Source organism: Pteropus vampyrus, unplaced genomic scaffold, assembly GCF_000151845.1.
Source record: "Pteropus vampyrus isolate Shadow unplaced genomic scaffold, Pvam_2.0 Scaffold193, whole genome shotgun sequence".
Classification (NCBI taxonomy): Eukaryota; Metazoa; Chordata; class Mammalia; order Chiroptera; family Pteropodidae; genus Pteropus; species Pteropus vampyrus.
The window spans coordinates 2172919-2190080 of record NW_011888974.1 but is presented as its reverse complement, the minus strand read 5'-3'; the positions used below and the strand labels follow the sequence as shown (position 1 = coordinate 2190080).

Sequence of the window (17162 nt, the reverse complement as noted above, 5' to 3'; positions counted from 1 at the left end):
AGGAGGTTCTAGGGTGTGGCTACGGGAGTGAAGGTCCAGGTGGGTAGAAGAGTAAGTCTCTGGAGGTGTAGGACTCACAAAGTGGACAGGATGGTGGCTGCATCCTCTAGGTGGAGGATGAAGTAACCAAGCAAGGAGCCTGGGGCAGGGATGGAGAGGGAGCTGGTGACAAGGCTACACTGTCAGAAAGGAGGTGGCTGCAAAGTGACCTGGAGGCCACTGGTGACCACAGCTCACATGGAAGTAGGTGGTTCTAGTCTGACGGCATGAGCTTTGAAAGGTTTTGAAGAAATTAAACCCTGAAGAGTCAAGGAACAAGGAGGTTAGCTATCACCCCTCCAGGCCCAGGTGTAGGGGTACAAGAGAGAAAACTGCCCAGGGAGGCAGTGCTCTTAGAAAGCACTGGGTCACTTTAAAATATAATGGGCCCTACCCTCAGAGATTCCGAGTCAATGGGGTAGGGCTTGGGCATCCTGTATTTTAAAGTTGTTTCTGAAAAGCATTCTGTTTTTCCTATGCTGGTGCCAGGGCTAAGAACCACCGAATTAAGCAAGATAGCTGAAGAACTCAGGGACTTGGCTGAGAACAATCCCTGTGCTCTGAGGGTACTATGAGAAGGCTTGACAGATGGGGAGGCTAGGTCAGCCTGGGGCAGGAAGCAGCCATGGCCATGACCCTGAGCTTCCGCAGCCTTTGGGGCCTTCATCCTAACATGAACTGGCCTCATGTTGCAGAGATCCAGGTGACCCTCCCCAGGTGTGGCTGCCAAAGGCCGAAAGGCCTGATTAGAAGAGAGGAAACCAGCCACTGAAGAGCAGCCCTGGGCCCTAATCCCAGCTCTGGACCCGCCTGGCACATTTCCCCAGCTGCATGAGCCCTCCCATGTGGGACTCAATGCCCCTGCACAGGCCTCCTCACCGAAGTGCAGCCTCCATGCCCAGCAGGTGCCGGTAGATGAGCTGGGCCTCCAAGTCATGGTCGAGAGGGTCATTCCACTCCTGCAGGGTCACCCGTGACCGGGTCTTATCGCAGCCCAGATCTGGGGACAGAGAGAAGGCAGAATTCTGAGCAGGCACAATGAGACCTCACATCCAACTTTCTGGTAGTACAGACGGGAAAACCGAGGCCTAGAGAGGAAAAGGGATGGTCTCAGGGGTCCCCAATGTGAGACGAGGCTGGGAGCACAGCCTGGAAAGTCTGGCCCAAAGGCTCCTCTCTCGGGTTCACTCCTGAGCCATGGGGCACATGACTGCAGAGCATGAGAGTTGCACAGGATCACAGGATAAAGCTTAGGGAGCTGGACCACTCTCTGGAAGTGCCTGCCAAGAAGGAAGCAGGGAGCAGCCTGGAACGTAAGATCATGGTGAGAGGACCAATAAGGGGTTTGTGCCTTGGAATGAGCTGGCCCTGCCATTTGCTGGCTTTACGACCTTGGCAGAGGCATATGCCCTCACTAAGCCTTGGTTTCCTCCTCCATAAAATAGGGCTACCAGACTCTGCCTCATAGTGCCCTCGGGAACCCCACTTCACCAATGACAAGGGTTGCCACTGTGAAGGGTATAGCCAGAGGAGGCAAGCAAGGCCAACCAGCCAGGGACAGCCTTGTAAAGAGCTGCCAGTCCCTACCCACTGCTCAATCTCAAATCCAGGACTGGGCTAGAGCAAGTGGGTCAGGTTCTCATGACTCTAGCCACACTTAAATGATGCTATTTAAATTTAATTAAAATTAAATAAAATTTTAAAATGTTAAAACTCAGTTCCTCGGCTGCACTAGCCCATTCCTTTTTTAAAATAATATAGGTTTCAAGCATACAGCTCTAAAACATATCATCGGTATATTGCATTGTATTTTCACCACCCCAAGTCAAATCTCCTTCCATCACCATATATTTGACCCCCTTTCCTCCCCCACCTTTTCCCACTGGTAACCACTATACATCTGTGTCTATAAGGTTTTGTTTGTCTTGTTCGTTTGTTGCTTTCAGTTTTATATCCCACATATGAGTGAAATCATATGGTTCTCAACTTTTTCCGTCTGACTTATTTTTGCACTTCCCACATTTCAAGTATTCAACAGCCCCTTGTGCTCATGGCTAGGGTACAGATACACACCATTTCCGTCATCACTAAAAATTCTAGTAGAAGCTCCTCTGTGTCATCCCTTTAGTGCCCAAGGCCCAGGGTCCCCCGCTACCACCTCCAGCACAAGGCCACCTGCTGAGAACAGACGCAGCATAGCGGGGCCCCAGCCTCCACCCCCACCTGTCTTGTCCTTCTGGTGGCAGCAGGTCCACTTGTCCCCACGGAAGACGCCAGGATGGTAGGAGCCCAGCAGGCCAGTATTGTTGATGCTCACCTTCCGCAGAGCAGACAGCCACTGGTTCAGCTCGTTCACACACTGCAGGGGCCGGGGGTGGAGCTGATCAGAGGTTACCCCCTCCAGGAAGCCCTCTCTCCCTGGAACTCCTATGCCACTCAGGATGACACATTCTCTGCTAGCCCACTCAGCAGCTTTCAGTGAATTAGGAAAGACTGCCTTTTCTACTGATGGATGCAGCCCATGCCTGGGCACCTGGCCTGGTAAGCAGAGTGTGGGCTGGATTTCAGCTGCCACTGACTCTCTTGGCCATGTCCTCGGGCAGTTCATAACCTGCTGTCACCACTTTTTCCCTGGGGCTCTGGAGTCTGACCCAACAGGGAGTCCATAAAGGGCAGGGCCCCATGGGATGGGCCTGTGCCCTCCTACCACCTGTCCAGGACAGACACCTATGGAGACAAGACAAGCCCCCTCCAGCCTTCCTACTTGTGTTCTTCCTCCACGTGTTCTGCCCCTAGATGCTCTATCCCTCGCCTTGTCCCCGCTCAAATGCCACTTATCAGAGGCCCTCCCTGACCACTGTTTATAAAGCAGCAGCCCTCCCTCTCTCAGTCTCCCTTGGTTCCCTTCAAGGCACTATTCGCCATTTGGCATTGTAAGTATTTATTATTCATAAGTCCACCTTCTTTCCTGGGATATAAGGTCCATCAGGGAAGGGACCCTGGTTTGTCTGCTGCTGTACCCTCACCACCTGGAACAGTGCCTGGAACCCAGCAGGTGCTCAATAAGTATTTTTGAAGTGAATGAATGAATGAGTTAACACATAAACAGATGAGAAGGGGATGTGAGAGCATACACACATGTGTAAACATGATTGTTATTTGTTGAGACACACACAGAAACATACAGGCAGATACTTAGGAATAATTTCCCACAAATGTGTTCCATGTGAAGCTCCAAATCACAAGGATACACTGTCCATGCACCAGACCACACACGGACCTACACAACGATGTCTAGGCAAGCCCACAAAGACAGGCAGACAGAGAGACGTACACACACACACACACACACTGCACTCACATCAGATCTCACACACTCTGCTGTGCCTGATGTGGGTGACAAAGGGGTGACACTCATTCCTCATTCTAGCCCACCCAGAGGACTCCCACAGCACCCCCCTTCCAAAGAGTGTCCCCTGCGCACAGCCGCACCTTGCACTGCAGGTAGGCAGTCTGGGGCCTGCCTGCGTCGTCCGTGTAGATGACCTGCATGACGTGAGAGCTGCCGAAGCTCTTCTCCTCCACCTTTTCTGCTGCCCGGATATTGGCTAGCTTGATGAGGGCACTTTTCTGGGGTGGGCACAGGAAGGGAGGCTTAGGGTCCCAATTGAGGACACTCCACTTCCTATCTCTGGGCCTCAGTCTCCCATTCTACAGCACCAGGGGTTGCTGTGGGGAACCCAGTGCCTATCCCTCCAGGAACCTGCTCTGTGAGTGACCTAGCCAAGAGAGAATGAAGAAAGACGGTGACCAAGCACCTAGCCTCTTGGGTGCTCCCAGCAGTCCAGGGAGGTCTGAGTTTTGGAAAAGTCTCTGGTCACTTAGTATTCCAGCGGGCTGGAAGGCAATGCCTGCCATGGGCCAGGCCCTGTGCTTTTGCAGTTATTAATTTCCCAACTCATTTTTATTTTCCCAGGCTCTAAAAGTCATATCCCACCTCATGACCGCCCCCTACTCCCACTATCATTGACTCTAATGAGGTACAAATGAGACAGGGAGAAGCTCTGGATTTAAAATATCCACATCCCTGAGGGCCCCCCAATCTGCTCAATCTACCTGCCCCCAACCCCTGCTCTCCTTGACTCCTGAATATCCTCCCATCAGAACTCACCAGTGCCCCTCATCATCCAATGACCCGTCTCCACGGCCCTCGGAATAACACCCACATTCCCCAGCCTGGAATCTAAGCCCACTACCCCTGTTGGCCTCAGTGACAGGCAAAGAGATGGCAGTGCCACCTCTTGGAGGAGTGGGGATACCTGGAAGGGAGCGCAGGGGATATGTGTCTGACGCGTCCCAGGGTGGAGACTCTCAAAGGACAAAAGGGATAGCCCAGAGACTGTGCTGCCCATACTGGGGTATGCCTGCTAAGGAGGAGGCAGAAAGGAGGCAGTGGCAGGGCGGAGGGGCGGTGCTGCACTGGGAGATACACAGGATGTGCCTAAAGAAGGACAAGCTCAATGCCCAGGGACAAAGGGGCCCACAGAAGGGTGAGGAAGGGCCCTGCCAGGTAGCCACACTTTGCTGAGGCTGCAGAAAATGCTAAAGGGACCCAAGAGTCGGCAGCTATCCAGAGCAAAAGAAGTTGGGAAGTGGGAGGCCTGAATTTAGGGGTCACCCCAGGGAGCTCCTTCACCCCCTTAGTAACACCCAGCTGCTCAGAGCTAGGTTAGGCACCCCTGGCAGACCATTCCCAGAGCCTGGCTGACTGGGGATCAGGTAGGCTCAGCTAGGGGTCAACAAGTCCATCCAGGAAGTGCTAAGCCCTTCTTGGGAGAAAAGCACTCACAGGAGGCCAGCCCAGGGGACAGTGTCTTTAATAACTGGTCTAGGTCCTACTCTGTGCCGGTCCCTGGCTCTGGATCCAGAAAGAGATCAGCTCATCTAATCCTCAACCTGGTTAAGTATGGAAGATTATCCCAAATTTACAGGCCAAGACACTAAGGCTCAGAAAAAATGAGATACTTCCCCTAGGTACGCAGGACTAGAATCCAGGCTTCCTCTCAGCCCCACTCTACTCCACTCTCCCAGAAGCACCCCTCAGCCCCCTACCCTACTCATGCACCTAACCAAGAAGCCAGGACTGGACACTGCAGCTGCTGCCTGCCCCATGTCCCCCTTCTCAGAGAAGCCTCTTCCTCATGGGTCTTAAGTGACTCTGTGGCTGACACCAGAAGGTTAGTCCTGCCTGGATTTCTTCTCTCACCCCAGTGGACTCTGGGATGGGCTCTGAGTAAAGGACAGGTGCCTCCAGGGTATTAAAACCCTCTCAGAGCTCCACTTTCCCACCTCCCTCCTTGCCCACCTTGGAACTGGGCGTCTTGGCGAAGCTGAGGGCCTCGGTGGTGAGAGAGAAGTAAAGTTTCTTAAAGGAGGTCAAGAGGGGGCTCTTGCCCTTGGTCCTGTGGATGAAGAGTGGCCCCTCCTTCACTGGCGGTGCCTGCAAGCTCAGCGCCCTCTGCAGGTCCAGCTCTGCCAAGCCAGGGAGGTAGAGCCAAACGTGAGCGGGGCGGGGCGGGGCGGGGCGGGGCGGGGGGGCGGGGCGCGCGCAAGGGTGGGGTCGGGGCAAAGCAAACATCGACAGCAAGCTGTGAGAGAGGCTTCCAAAGTCACAGACAAGAGCAGGCGGAGCAATGGGACGAATGTGATTAGAAAGGAGACTAAGTGTTGCCAAAGAGGCACAAAGGTAGGTGGGGCCATAGGACAGGGGGCAGGGCAAACACAAACAGGAGTGCTCACCCTCCTTCTCCTCAATGTCCACTAGCTTAGTGATGAAGTCCTTCAGCTGGGTCACACCCTGGTGCACGGTGGGCTGCAGCGGCTCCATCCAAGCTTCCTTGGCCCTGGATGCCGGCGTGTCCATGTTGCCCACATTCTGGACTGCCTGGAGATGACAGCAGGAAGGGCAGGTTCTGCAGGGTCAGTGGCCCAGCCACTGAAACCCACCCCTCTCTTCCCCCCCAGTCTGTGCTACTCCCACTGTAGAAACGGAGGCAGGGGAAGCATAGGCCTGCTCACAGGCCTACTCATCTCCACCAGGGATTGGGGTGAACAGATCACAGAGTTTGAGGCATCCTGGGACCTGATAGTTGAGACTACCTGGGCCCAACCTATTGACCTTCCTCCGCAGGTCTGATACAGGACTCTGCCTCACAGGGTACGGTGGGCGCCAGTCTGGTGCCAGTCAGATTGGCACAGCCTGAGAATGAGTACATCTGGGGTTGAAAGGCCCGGGATTCACCACCAACAGGCTGTGCAGCTTTGGGCAACCTCCTTCCCCTCGCAGACCTGTCGCCTTCTCCAAAAGATTCGGTGACGGGTAATAAAGCTTTGTAAACTGAAGTGCAATGCCACGTGAGATTATCAGTGGCCTAGTCGTAACGCCTTCCTGGAGCCAGGTGGGAACACACTGCAGTCCAGGCAAGGACCCCTGTTAAGCACCAGCCAGGCATCCCCGCTAGTGTCTACTGCCCTACCTTGGCCAGCAGGAGCAGAGTGCGGCTGGTGCGGGCGTCCGCGTGCCGCTCCCGCAGGTGGAAAAGCTTGGGTGCCATGATAGCAGGCGAGAAGAAGCGCAGACATAGGAAACTGGTGACAGCGATGAATGGCACGTTCTGGAAAGGTGCAGGAGAGAAGCAGGCTGGACTCCCGCAGGCCTGAGCTCCTGGCAGCCCCCTCTCCTTTGGCGCCATCTCTGCCCCTCTTCCCGCCCTGGGCCACTAACACCGCCAGCACGTCCGCCACCACCACTACCATTACTGCCGCCCCTCTCACTGCTCTAGAGTCCCACAGCTCCCCTTTCCCCACCACTTTTTTCCCTCGCCCAACCCAGCCTGCAGAAGGTGCACCTCGTGCTCGGCGCTGGGGAAGCGCTCGCGCACGCGCTGGAAGAGTTGGCGGAAGGTGGCACGGACCACGGCTGGGCACGCGCGAACCGAGCGACACAGAGCACTCAGCAGCTCCCCCAGATGGGCGCGCAGCGTCTGTGCGCTCTGCTCCAGCACCTCCGCTTCGGTCTGTGGGCGGTGCAGCCCCGAGCACCTGCGTAGGCGGGGGGCGGGCCCCCAGAGAGGGTAGCAGATCAGCGCCCGCACACATGACTCGGACAGGGGCTCCCGGAGATACAGGCACAGAAAGGCATCAGCCGAGATAGGGACACAGGTGGGCAGGTTGACGAAAGGAGACCCAGACAGAAAGAGCCATAAACGTATATAGACATGGCTGCACCACCCCCCACCCACCGTCCACCTCCCACCCCACTGTGTCCCCAGGTATCGTCCCGGTCTCACCCTACATCCTTGACCTCCACTTTGCTGGGATCCAGCTCCACGTACTTCTTCTCCTCAAATATCCTGTCGATGATGGGGCCCAGGACGCCGTGCAGATACCGCATCCCAGCCACCTGGGGGCCACCGCGAGCCGCATTGGTCCTGTCTCCCATGGGCCTCCAGCTGCCTGCCACCTCCTGGCAGCTGGCTGGCCACCCAGACACCCTGGGCACCACCTGCCTGCTGTATCTACTCAGGACTGGGCCAGGCACGCAAGGAAAGCAGCTCAACAAACTGCTGCTACATGGATGGATGGAAGGAAGGAAAGGAGGGAAGGAGGGAGGAAGGGAGGGAGTGGATGGGTGGGTGGACGGATGGAGGGATGGACGAACGAACCAAGAGAAGAAATTCTTAGCTTTAAGGGGCCCTGGACACGGAGACAGAAGGTTTGGATTTAAGTTCCAACTGTCTCTTGGCCTCTCTGTACCTGTCTCCTCATCTATAAAATATGCCATGAAACCTCACCTTCAGAAAAGACTCCATGGACTTTGAAGCCAGAGAGTTGCTCCGGAACAGGGTGTTGGCCTCACCTACAATCAAAGGTTTCAGTGGGTAGGGAGCTGAGAGAAGACCAAGGTTCTGGGGTGGAGGACAGGGAACCCTGGGGTTCTAAGATGGCCCCTCAGTAAAGAGCCTCCTTGCCACCTCCCAACCCACTGCCCCACTTCTGCCTTTTGCTTTTTATGTTGCCTTCTAACCTGACCATTCTCCTCCTAATTGGACCCATCTGCCTCCTGCAGGAGGACCTCCTGCTCCCCTCTCCACCACGCCCTCGGACACACCGCTCTCTCCCAGGCCTCACTGGTGCGACCCAGCTCCAGCTGGAAGAGCAGGTCCAAAAAGTCTTTGGCCAGTCCCTGCCCCAGGAAGAGCTTGAGCAGGTTGGTGGCCACTTCCTGGCGGCACTCAGTGCTGGTCATCTCCTCGATGAGTGGGATCAGCTGTCCCGGGCCCTGCAGGAGGCAGCAAGGAGAAGCAGAGCTCCAGGACACATAAGGGAACCCAAACCCTTCACTCTGAGGACCTCAGAGGAGCACGGGGAGGGTGGGCACACTTTCTCAAGGGATGGTGAGGGTCCCTGGGCACTAGCTAGTTTCTTACCATCCTGAAAACTGTTTTTTGCTCTTCAGAGTGGGTTTGGATGGATAAAGAGGACAGGCCTACTACTGTCCCTGGATCTTCCCGCCTTCCCCCCGGGGACCCCTCACCTGAGTGCCCAGCTTCACCTCACGGCACAGCAGCTGCACCAGGGCCTGGTAGCAGCCAGAGGGCAGCACCATCTCGTCCCGCAGCCGCACCTCCAGCTGCAAGGAGCCCAGGTTGCCCCTGGAAAGGGCAGCCTATGACCTCTCCACCAGGGACACAGGCCACCCTGGGCAATGCCCCCTCCCCACTGCCTCCACCTTCCCTGCTTGAGGCCAGCCTTGTAGTCTCTCCACTGAAGTCCTTCACCTTGGTTCCCTGAACTGCCCCACCTCCCATTCTTTGCCCAAACTGTTTTCTGTTTAGAAAGCCCTTCTTGCCCCCATACTCATGGAAACTCCATCTGTCTTCAAGGCCTGGCGGCCTGCCACCTCTAGACTCCTGTGGACTCCGAGTTTGACCCATGTGGACATGTTGGGCTCTCCAGCCTCTCGTTTGTAAACTGTCAGAGAATAGCTCCTTCATGTATACACTTTACACTAGAAGCAGATCCCTAAACCTCATAACAACCTGCCAGGGGAAATTAAGGCTCAAGCAGGTTAAGCATCTTGCCACATTAGATCTCAGCACCCCTGCTCTAACCCCTCCTGGTGAGAGCACTAACCAAGCCTTAACAGTCTCTAAGGCCCTGCTGCCCACACAACAGCACAGTTCACTGAGTGATGCCGCTCAGTACATAGCCTCACGTGCCACAGAAACCATCAAGATGAAAATGCCTTGTTGCTGGATACGACCACCCACCCTGCCCCTGCCCTGTTAAGAATGGGGACGGGGGTCTGGGGCCTTCTGCGGGGAGACAGAGCTGAACCATTTGAGGTGGGTGGCACTGCTGAGCCTCCATTTCTGGGATGAGGGATGGGCAAGGAGGCCAGAGGGCTTCCTAGATAGGGCTACTAGGTTTGGCAAAATAAAAATATAAGACACCCAGTCAAATTGGCTTTTTTTTTAGTGTAAGTTTGTCTCAAATATTTCACAGACATAATTATACTAAAAAGTGTTTCATTGTTTATCTGAAGTTCAGTTTTAACTAGATCTTGTATATTTTATCTGGCAACTCTATTCCTGGAGAATTTTGGAGCAAGTCATAGCTATGGTTCAGGGACACTGACTCAGAGCTCTGAGGACATGAACTTTAATCTGAGGTCTGCAGAGAAACTCTTAAAGGGAATGGGTCTGAAGGCTTGTTCCAGAAACTTCCAGCAGGCAGAAAGCAGAAGACCTGTCTGGCATTGGAGCTCAGAGGACAGAGCTGAGTTCAGGACTGTGGGAAGGAAAAGGAGGCAGGATCCAGCCTGGATAGAGAAGGATCCTTGCCTGGTGGGCAAGGGCTACAAGAAACCTAGGGCTGCATCACCCACCCCTGACCAGTCCACCTGCCTGCTGGAGCCAACTCTCAGCCTGCCCTGGGCCCAGAGCCTGCCAGCCCAGCCACCAAGTCCCAAGCACTCACTCCTTCTGTCGACTCTTGGACTGGTCAGGCTGTAGTCGGAACCAGCCCTCCTCCTGCTGGGCTACCCACAGTCTCTGGACATTGAACACCACCTGGGGGCAGGGCAGAGACAAGCGGGACCATGCTGGGGCCACCTGAGTCTCTTCTTTGCCCACTACTGTACCTTCAAAGGGTCCCAGACCCCAGTGGCAGCTGGGGGGTGAGAGGTAGTTGCTAGTTCTGGGGAGTCCCAGGTCTCCTGAGTGCCCCTTTTTGGGAAGCTGGAAGAATGGGATGGCTGGAAGGGAGGCCAGGTGCTGAAGGTGACAGGTGCAACCTGAAGGGGCAGGGTGCTCACTTTGCCCAGGAAGTCATTGCGGCTGACAAGGTCCCAGTCCCAGGCTTCCACGCACAGAGCCTCTGTGGCCCCCTCCTCCAGCTCAAACTCAAATGTCTCATTCCAGCGTGGGTAACATGATTTCTTCACGATCTGCCCAGAAAGGGGAGAGGGTGCTGATTCCACAGACTCCCCAGACCCAGCCAAGGGCAGAGCCACCTCAAACAGCTCCCTTCAGTTCCCTGCAGGGTCTCTGAAGCAGCCCCCTCTCCTGGATCCAGGCAGAGGCCCTGCAATAGCAGAGGTACAATCTTCCTGTCCAAGCCCCTACTCATTTCTCAAGTGGGGAAATGGAGGCCCAGGGTGAGTAAGGCACTGGTTCAAGGCAACATAGCAAAAAGATACTAGATTGCACTGAGAACCCAGGTCTCTACGGCCTCCCCCACAGGACTGAGCCCACCACCCTGTTTTCCTGGAGGTGAGGAAAGCAGTGGGGACAGCTGTTGGGCTTTGTCAGCTGTCTGGGCCCAGCCTGGCCAGGAGTGAAACTTGGCTGAGGCCACAGAGGTTGGCGCCAAAAGGGCTGGGACCTGCTATGCACCTTCAGAGGTCACCCCGCTTTTCTGAGCGTTTTCTGTAAGATGGCATTCCCAGCCTGACCTCCCAAGTGATGGTGAGGCTGCAGTGAGGCAGTGAGGGGCCTGGATGGGGCCCTGAGCCAACCTGCCCACTCCCCAGCCCACCGGCCCCCTTACCGAGGTCTCCTGCGTGCGGCCATTGTAGCGCACACGAACAAAAGGGTCAGACGTACCATTCCGGTCCTTGGGGGCTAGGTCCCTGGGGTGGAGCAAAACATCCACTGTGGGGTAAACCACACCAGGTTGGAAGGCCTGAGCTCATCCTGCCCCTAGTGAGCTGGGTGACTGCGAACAGCATCCCTTCCTTTTCTGGACCCTAATTCCCACAGCAATCACCACATGGGCCCCCATGTGGCCCCTACACCAGGCTCAGGATCTCCCAAGGTGTAGGCCACAGCTCCTTCCAACTAGGCCACAGCAGACTAGCTGCCACACCTGCTCTGGCAGAGAGGGAGGCAAATGCAGCTGTAGAGCAGCCTGGGCCATGGGCCTTCCACTGGTTCCCAGGGCAGCCTTGAGTAGGGGCCGTCTCTGAGCCTTGGTTTTACCAGTAAAACAGAGAAAATAATCCCCATAACTGAGGTAATGAGCTTCTCAAAGGCCTGACAAGCCATATCTCCCTACTTGAGGGCGGGTCTTGGAGAGCTGTCCCAATCAATCGTCCTCTCTCCACAGATGGTCCCTTACAAAGCCCAAATCTGGTCACAGCGCCCCAGCTTAGAGGCTTTGTGGAAGAACAACAAGCCTGCCCTCTTCTGTTTGCTATGCTACTTTCAGCTCTTTTTCACATTTAAAATTTTAAGTCTCTCATGCCTGCTTTTCTTTCTTCCTCAGAACCATCTAATAGAATTCCAGAGCCAGGCCTTGAGGATCTGTCCAGAAAGATGAGGAGAAAATGTTTTTTGTCTCTATAGTGAGGCAGCTTCTTGGGCCCCCTTGAGCTAAGGGCAAGGGGGTATGAGTTCCCCCACACTCTAAAGAGATATTTGGACAGACCAATCCCCCAGCCAGGGACGTGCCCAGCCACTGTGCCCCCAACAGTCTCAGCAGTGTGTGTGAGCATGTGTGTGAGCAAGTGTGCATTCATGCCACAGAGGGCCTGGCGTCAGTAAGGCTGAGGAAGAAGGAAGTGGGTGAGCAGGGGGATGAATGGTGTGAGAGAGAATGACTGAGCATGAGGAGCATGACTGTGACTCTGCTCAAGTCCAACCATTTTCCATCTGGCTGTGCCTCGTCCACATTCCAGCCCCAGGACAGAAAGCCAAGGGTGCCAAAGTCCTCATTTTCAGGAGAGTGCTCTTCCTTCCAGAGAGGCCAACCACTCCACAGTGGGGACACAGTCCCACAGGTGCTGGCTGGCTAGTGTTCCTCCACCCTTCTGCCCTAATAGCACGCAAGGACTCCGTGGAGGTGGGTTGGAGCCAGAAAGGAAGGCGCTTCTCATGGAGTGTGTGTGACTCACACTCAGGCATGGACAGGAGTGGAGCCTGCTGCTAAAAATATCCTATCACAGGTGACTCAGGCCCCCCTTCCCATCCAAGTCACTGCCCCTCATGAGGAGAACCCCAGCCTTCCCACTGGAGATTTTCAGGAACTCCTTTCACCTCCACCACACCACGGACTCCCCCCGCCATCCCCCCACCTCTTATCAGGCCAAGTTCACATTGATGTTAAACCTGGGAGAAGCCATCTTTGCATTGGGGCTGTATGATCAGAGTTCAGGGTCCCCCCTCACCCACCACCCCCACTGCTCTGTGATGCCTGATGTGCCGCCATTAGAACATCACCCCTTCCCCGAAGGGTCATACCCTCCTGAGAGGGGTCATCCAAGAAATATCTTCAAGTCAGGGAAACCTCACCAATCTGCCCGAGAGTAGGCTTTGATGGAAGGAGGTACGGGGCCAAGGGGTAAATGGGGGTAGAGGAGGCCTAGCATCCACAGTGGGTTTCTCTAGTTTTGTGAAACCCACTGCCCTGCTCCCCAGCCCCCCACATCTCACCTGGCCTCCAGCACGGAGCAGCGCAGCCGGCAGGCCCGGGTCCCTGGCACCACCTCCAGCCGAAGGTGGATCTCTCCCTGTACCTCCTCATCAGGGTCGACCTCCGTCAGGTGGGCCCACCCACTGAAACCTGTGAGGCTGCAGTTGAGCCAGAGGCCTGGCTCTTTCCTTCCCATGCTCTTCACCCTCAGCCCTGCTAGGTACCACGTGGCCCCTCCTTAATCCCCTCATAATTCTTTCAAGCTCCTGTGGAGCTGGAGCTGTTGGTCCTAGTGACAGATAGGCAAACTGAGGCTCAGAAGCGGAGCAACAGCAGTTCAAAGGGCCTAGATTAGAATCAAAGTCTGCTGATTCTCCTGTGTCCTCATTATTATGTCATGCTGCATTTCGTGGCCCTGAACCTAACTCATCACGTCCTCTGTCCTCGGTTTCCCCATCTTAAAACGGGGAGAATGACTCTCACCTAGGGCTACTAGAGGGAGATCCTAAGCTCTGATAGGGAAGCGACAAGAGAATAGCACTGATGAAGCCGATGAAGCCATCGGACTCTAAGGGGCTGGCTAGGGCCTCAGGCAGGAGAGGCCTCTGGTCTGGCAGGGGCCAACAGGCCCCATGAATCAGCAAAGTCCTCCCCACCCCTGCATGCCCGCCCCAGCCTCACAGACAGGAGCAGGTGTGTGCCAGGGAGGCCCCATGAGAGTCACAGGGGCTTGGGCCTGCAGAGCCTGAAGCATCTAAGAGTTCCTAGTCTCAACCCTCATGGGCAGATAGGGACTCATAGCAGAGAAGGCAGTGTACGCCTCAGTTCATGTGGTAAGGATGGGGCAGGGCTGCCCCTTCAAAGCAATGTCAGCATTCCAGGAACCAACCAAGGGGCCCTTCAGTTTAGTCCAGCTCCAGGTCATCCCCTTGAACTTAGGACAGAGTGGTACTGGGGCCCAGTCTAAGGGGATCCCAAGGGGTATGGAGGAGCCAGTCAAATTGGGAGGAGGGGTCCTTACAACTCAGCAAAGGGGCATAAGGAGGCCCCTATCCATGCCTGCAGAGGCCTCAGATCCCACCACTAGCAGCCAGTCCCTTTGCTGGGGCGATGAGGTCCCAACCTAGGGGCACAGGGCCCAGGGCACAGAGATGGGTGTGCAGGAGATGGACACAGGCTCTTCTGGGGAGGGTAGAAATGGCTTTCTCAGAGCATGGGTCTTGAAGGAGCCTAGAGGAAGGGCCTTTGAGCAGAGGAAAGGCTAGGGATTGGGCAGACCAGTGAGGGGAGAGACAGGGGAGGCCAAGGGAAGGGAAGCAGGCGTGGGCTGTGGGCTCCCTCCCAGATATCTTACCCTTAGGGTGAGTGACCAGAGTGTCCCTGGTAAGGCAGACCTTCCCGATAACGTCATCCCGGCTGGAGGGTAGAGAGGGAACCAGAACTGGCAGGGCTCTGCAGGGAGCCCAGCGACACCCTCCCACCCAGTTTAGGGTCCCTGTGGGGAGCAGGGAAGTTGACATGCAAGTCACTGACAGGGATCTCTTAGAGTAAGACCCATGACCCTTCTGCACATGATGTTTCTACACATGGACTGATCCATGTGCCCACATACATGCCAAGCTCACGCTCTCCACATGCTCATTTCCTAGCTCACATCCCATGCTCACATAGCGTCACTGTGCCTGTATTCCCACACATACACACGTATGTTGTGGTGCAAGCATGATGAATCCACACACATGGACACACACTCACTCACACCCTGTACCCTTCCAGACCCTCCTGAGATCCCCCTCCCTCCAGGCTATAGAGGATACAGAGTGACCAGCAGTCTCAGCAATGAAATGGGCCAGAGAGGGGCAGATGGCAGGGTCTAGGCCCCAGCTCAAGAGTTGGGGCCACCCACCTGAGTGCATCCTCATCCATGACGTAGAAGGCCACCATGTGGAAGGTGGGTGGCAGGTGCACCTGATACTCCTCACCCCAGAAGGGGCACAGGGTCTTCCACACGGTGGCTGTCCTACAGGAGAAGGCCCTCAGCACCTGCCCGGGCCACCCAGAGGCCCCAGGCTGAGACAAAGTAGGGTTATGTGTCTTCAGCCCGCCTTTCCCCATATCCTCCTCCACTCAGAAGAACAATTGCTCTGCCATTTGAAGATTTTCCTTGTCCTAGACACTACCCCCTCCAACCCCATGCACCACCAGTCACTCCCTCCTGATCTTCCTCTCTGCCTTGGATGGGGTACAGGACTGCATCTACCAGGCCATCTTGCATTTGGGGAATTGAGACCACAGTTGGCAGCAGCTCAGGTCACAGAGCAGGACTCCCTAGCTCCTAAAGCTAAAAGGACTCAGGGAGGGTAGAGGCAGGGTTATGGCCAAGCCGATTCTGGAACCAGACAGTCCTTCTTGGGGGCCTGGGAGTCAGGGTCCAGGGTTTGACCTTGAGATGTCTTGTCTGGGCAGGGCCTTGCCCAGTTCTGGCCAAACCCCTCCAGATCAGAGCCTTCAAGTCAAGGGACTCGGCAGGGATGTGGGTAGAGGAAAGCTGAAGTCCCTCCAAGGACCCAGATGAAAGCTCAGGGAATCATCTTCACCCCTACCACTTCTTGGATATGTCACTTAAACTCTGGGATCACTGAGGAACTCTGGGGTCACTGAGACAATCAGAGCCATCGTGGCCCTCTTTACCCTTGGTGTCAGAGGTTTAGAGAATCTAGAAAAGGGCTAGGGTCCTGCTTACAGGTTGGAAGAACTATGAGTTGGGCAGCACTGGCTACTGGCCAGTAGTGGGCACTCGGCGCACCGATACAGAACAGGGGAGCAGCTCTGGCTATGAACTCTGGGGCAGAGGCTTAGGTGAAGGAGGGGATAGGACAGAAAGATCCTGCCCGGAATTGTGGAGCTCATGGAGAAAGGGAGGTTCAAGGGAAGTAAGCCTTCTGGGTGCAAGCTGGGGATCCCTAGCCTGGAGAGGAACCGTTTTTCTGGGGAATAACCACTGCGAAACTCTCAGGAAAAAGGGGCTCAAGTCAGGGCAAGGACCAAGGAGGCGGGGAGGAGCTCAGGCTCTGGGATAAGCTAGACTTGGGTTCCAGTCTGGCTTTGCCACTTACTAAGTATGTGACTTTGGGCAAGTTAGTCTCTCAGAGCCTCAATTTCTTCATCCATAAGTAGGATTTAATAACATAGCTCATCGCAAGTATTAAATGCCCTGGACTCATTTAGTATAGGGCCCGGTGGAGATAGCACTTATCATCATTTGTCCCTCTTAGGGGCTGTAAAGACTGAAGAGTTGATGAGAGGCCCAATGAGAGGCTCTTGGCCAAGTGCTGGTCCCACAGCAGGTAATCTCTAGATGACGATAATGTCAATCAGCAGAATGAGTTACAGGTCTCTCTTTATCGCCTCCTAGCAAGTGTGTCAGAGCCAGGTGGGGGCCCAGGGGATTAGATGCCCATCTCCATACAAATTTCACATCTCTCTGAGGTGTATGCGTATATGGGGGTGGGGGGGGCGTGGTACGCTCAGGGAGGGAGCCCACCTCACCCGTCCTCTGTCCTAGGGGTGGAGTGGTACCTGATAATGGATTCATTGTCCACCTTCACAATGCAGTAGGGATCACTGCTGCCAGTGCTGCAAGACAAACAGGCGAGGGGAGGGCTGGCAGGACAGACGCTGCAGGTGGGGACCAAGGATGGGGCCTCCCAGGCAGCTCCCGCCCTCTGCCAGGGTCTTCAGTGACCCCAGGAAAAAGACAGTCAAAGTTGAGGCATCCAGTCCTGGGCTGGGGCCTAAAGGCTCCCCAGGCCAAAACATGTGCCCTCACTTTCCGTCTGGGATAGGGGAGGTGAGGGAAAGGCAGGAAACTGCACAAAAACTCCTGCCCACCCCTGCCTGGCTTCAGGGAGGACAAAAACAATGACAACAGCCCCAGGCCAGCTCCCAATACCCATACCTTCGACACCCAGACAGCCTCTTACTCTCCTTTGAGTCTTTGCTCCTGCCATTCCTCCTGCCTGGACTGCCCTTCCACTACTCCCAGCCTTAGCTTCTCCTCTAAGAGCCTTCCATGTCCCAGAGGCAGAGAATAAGGTCTCCCCTGTGACCGCACCGCCTGCCCCCTTCCCAGTATGTTTCCCACCATC

General features: G+C 55.5%; 1 protein-coding gene across 8 annotated transcripts in view; it reads right to left on the bottom strand.

Moving 5' to 3' along the window:
- RASA4B (RAS p21 protein activator 4B) overlaps positions 1–17162 on the bottom strand; it is a 25083-nt gene that overhangs the window by 3243 nt on the left and 4678 nt on the right. Inside the window, exons 2-19 of one of the 8 annotated variants that reach the window (XR_002783158.1) lie at positions 16594–16650; positions 14921–15034; positions 14369–14430; positions 13035–13164; positions 11152–11233; positions 10418–10549; positions 10081–10172; positions 8636–8753; positions 8230–8380; positions 7893–7957; positions 7389–7501; positions 6948–7140; positions 6576–6713; positions 5839–5983; positions 5405–5571; positions 3532–3669; positions 2357–2398; positions 919–1039 (exon numbers count right to left, since the gene is read on the bottom strand). Coding sequence is in view for 6 of the 8 variants with exons in the window: in XM_011371565.2 (XP_011369867.1) it covers positions 919–1039; positions 2263–2398; positions 3532–3669; positions 5405–5571; positions 5839–5983; positions 6576–6713; positions 6948–7140; positions 7389–7501; positions 7893–7957; positions 8230–8380; positions 8636–8753; positions 10081–10172; positions 10418–10549; positions 11152–11233; positions 13035–13164; positions 14369–14430; positions 14921–15034; positions 16594–16650 (2154 nt within the window). In the remaining 2 variants the exon portion in view is untranslated. Of the gene's footprint in view, positions 1–918; positions 1040–1972; positions 2218–2262; positions 2399–3531; positions 3670–5404; positions 5572–5838; positions 5984–6575; positions 6714–6947; positions 7141–7388; positions 7502–7892; positions 7958–8229; positions 8381–8635; positions 8754–10080; positions 10173–10417; positions 10550–11151; positions 11234–13034; positions 13165–14368; positions 14431–14920; positions 15035–16593; positions 16651–17162 lie in introns of those variants that run through there. The other 7 variants (XM_011371565.2, XM_023537518.1, XM_023537522.1 and 4 more) reach the window with 7 other exon arrangements.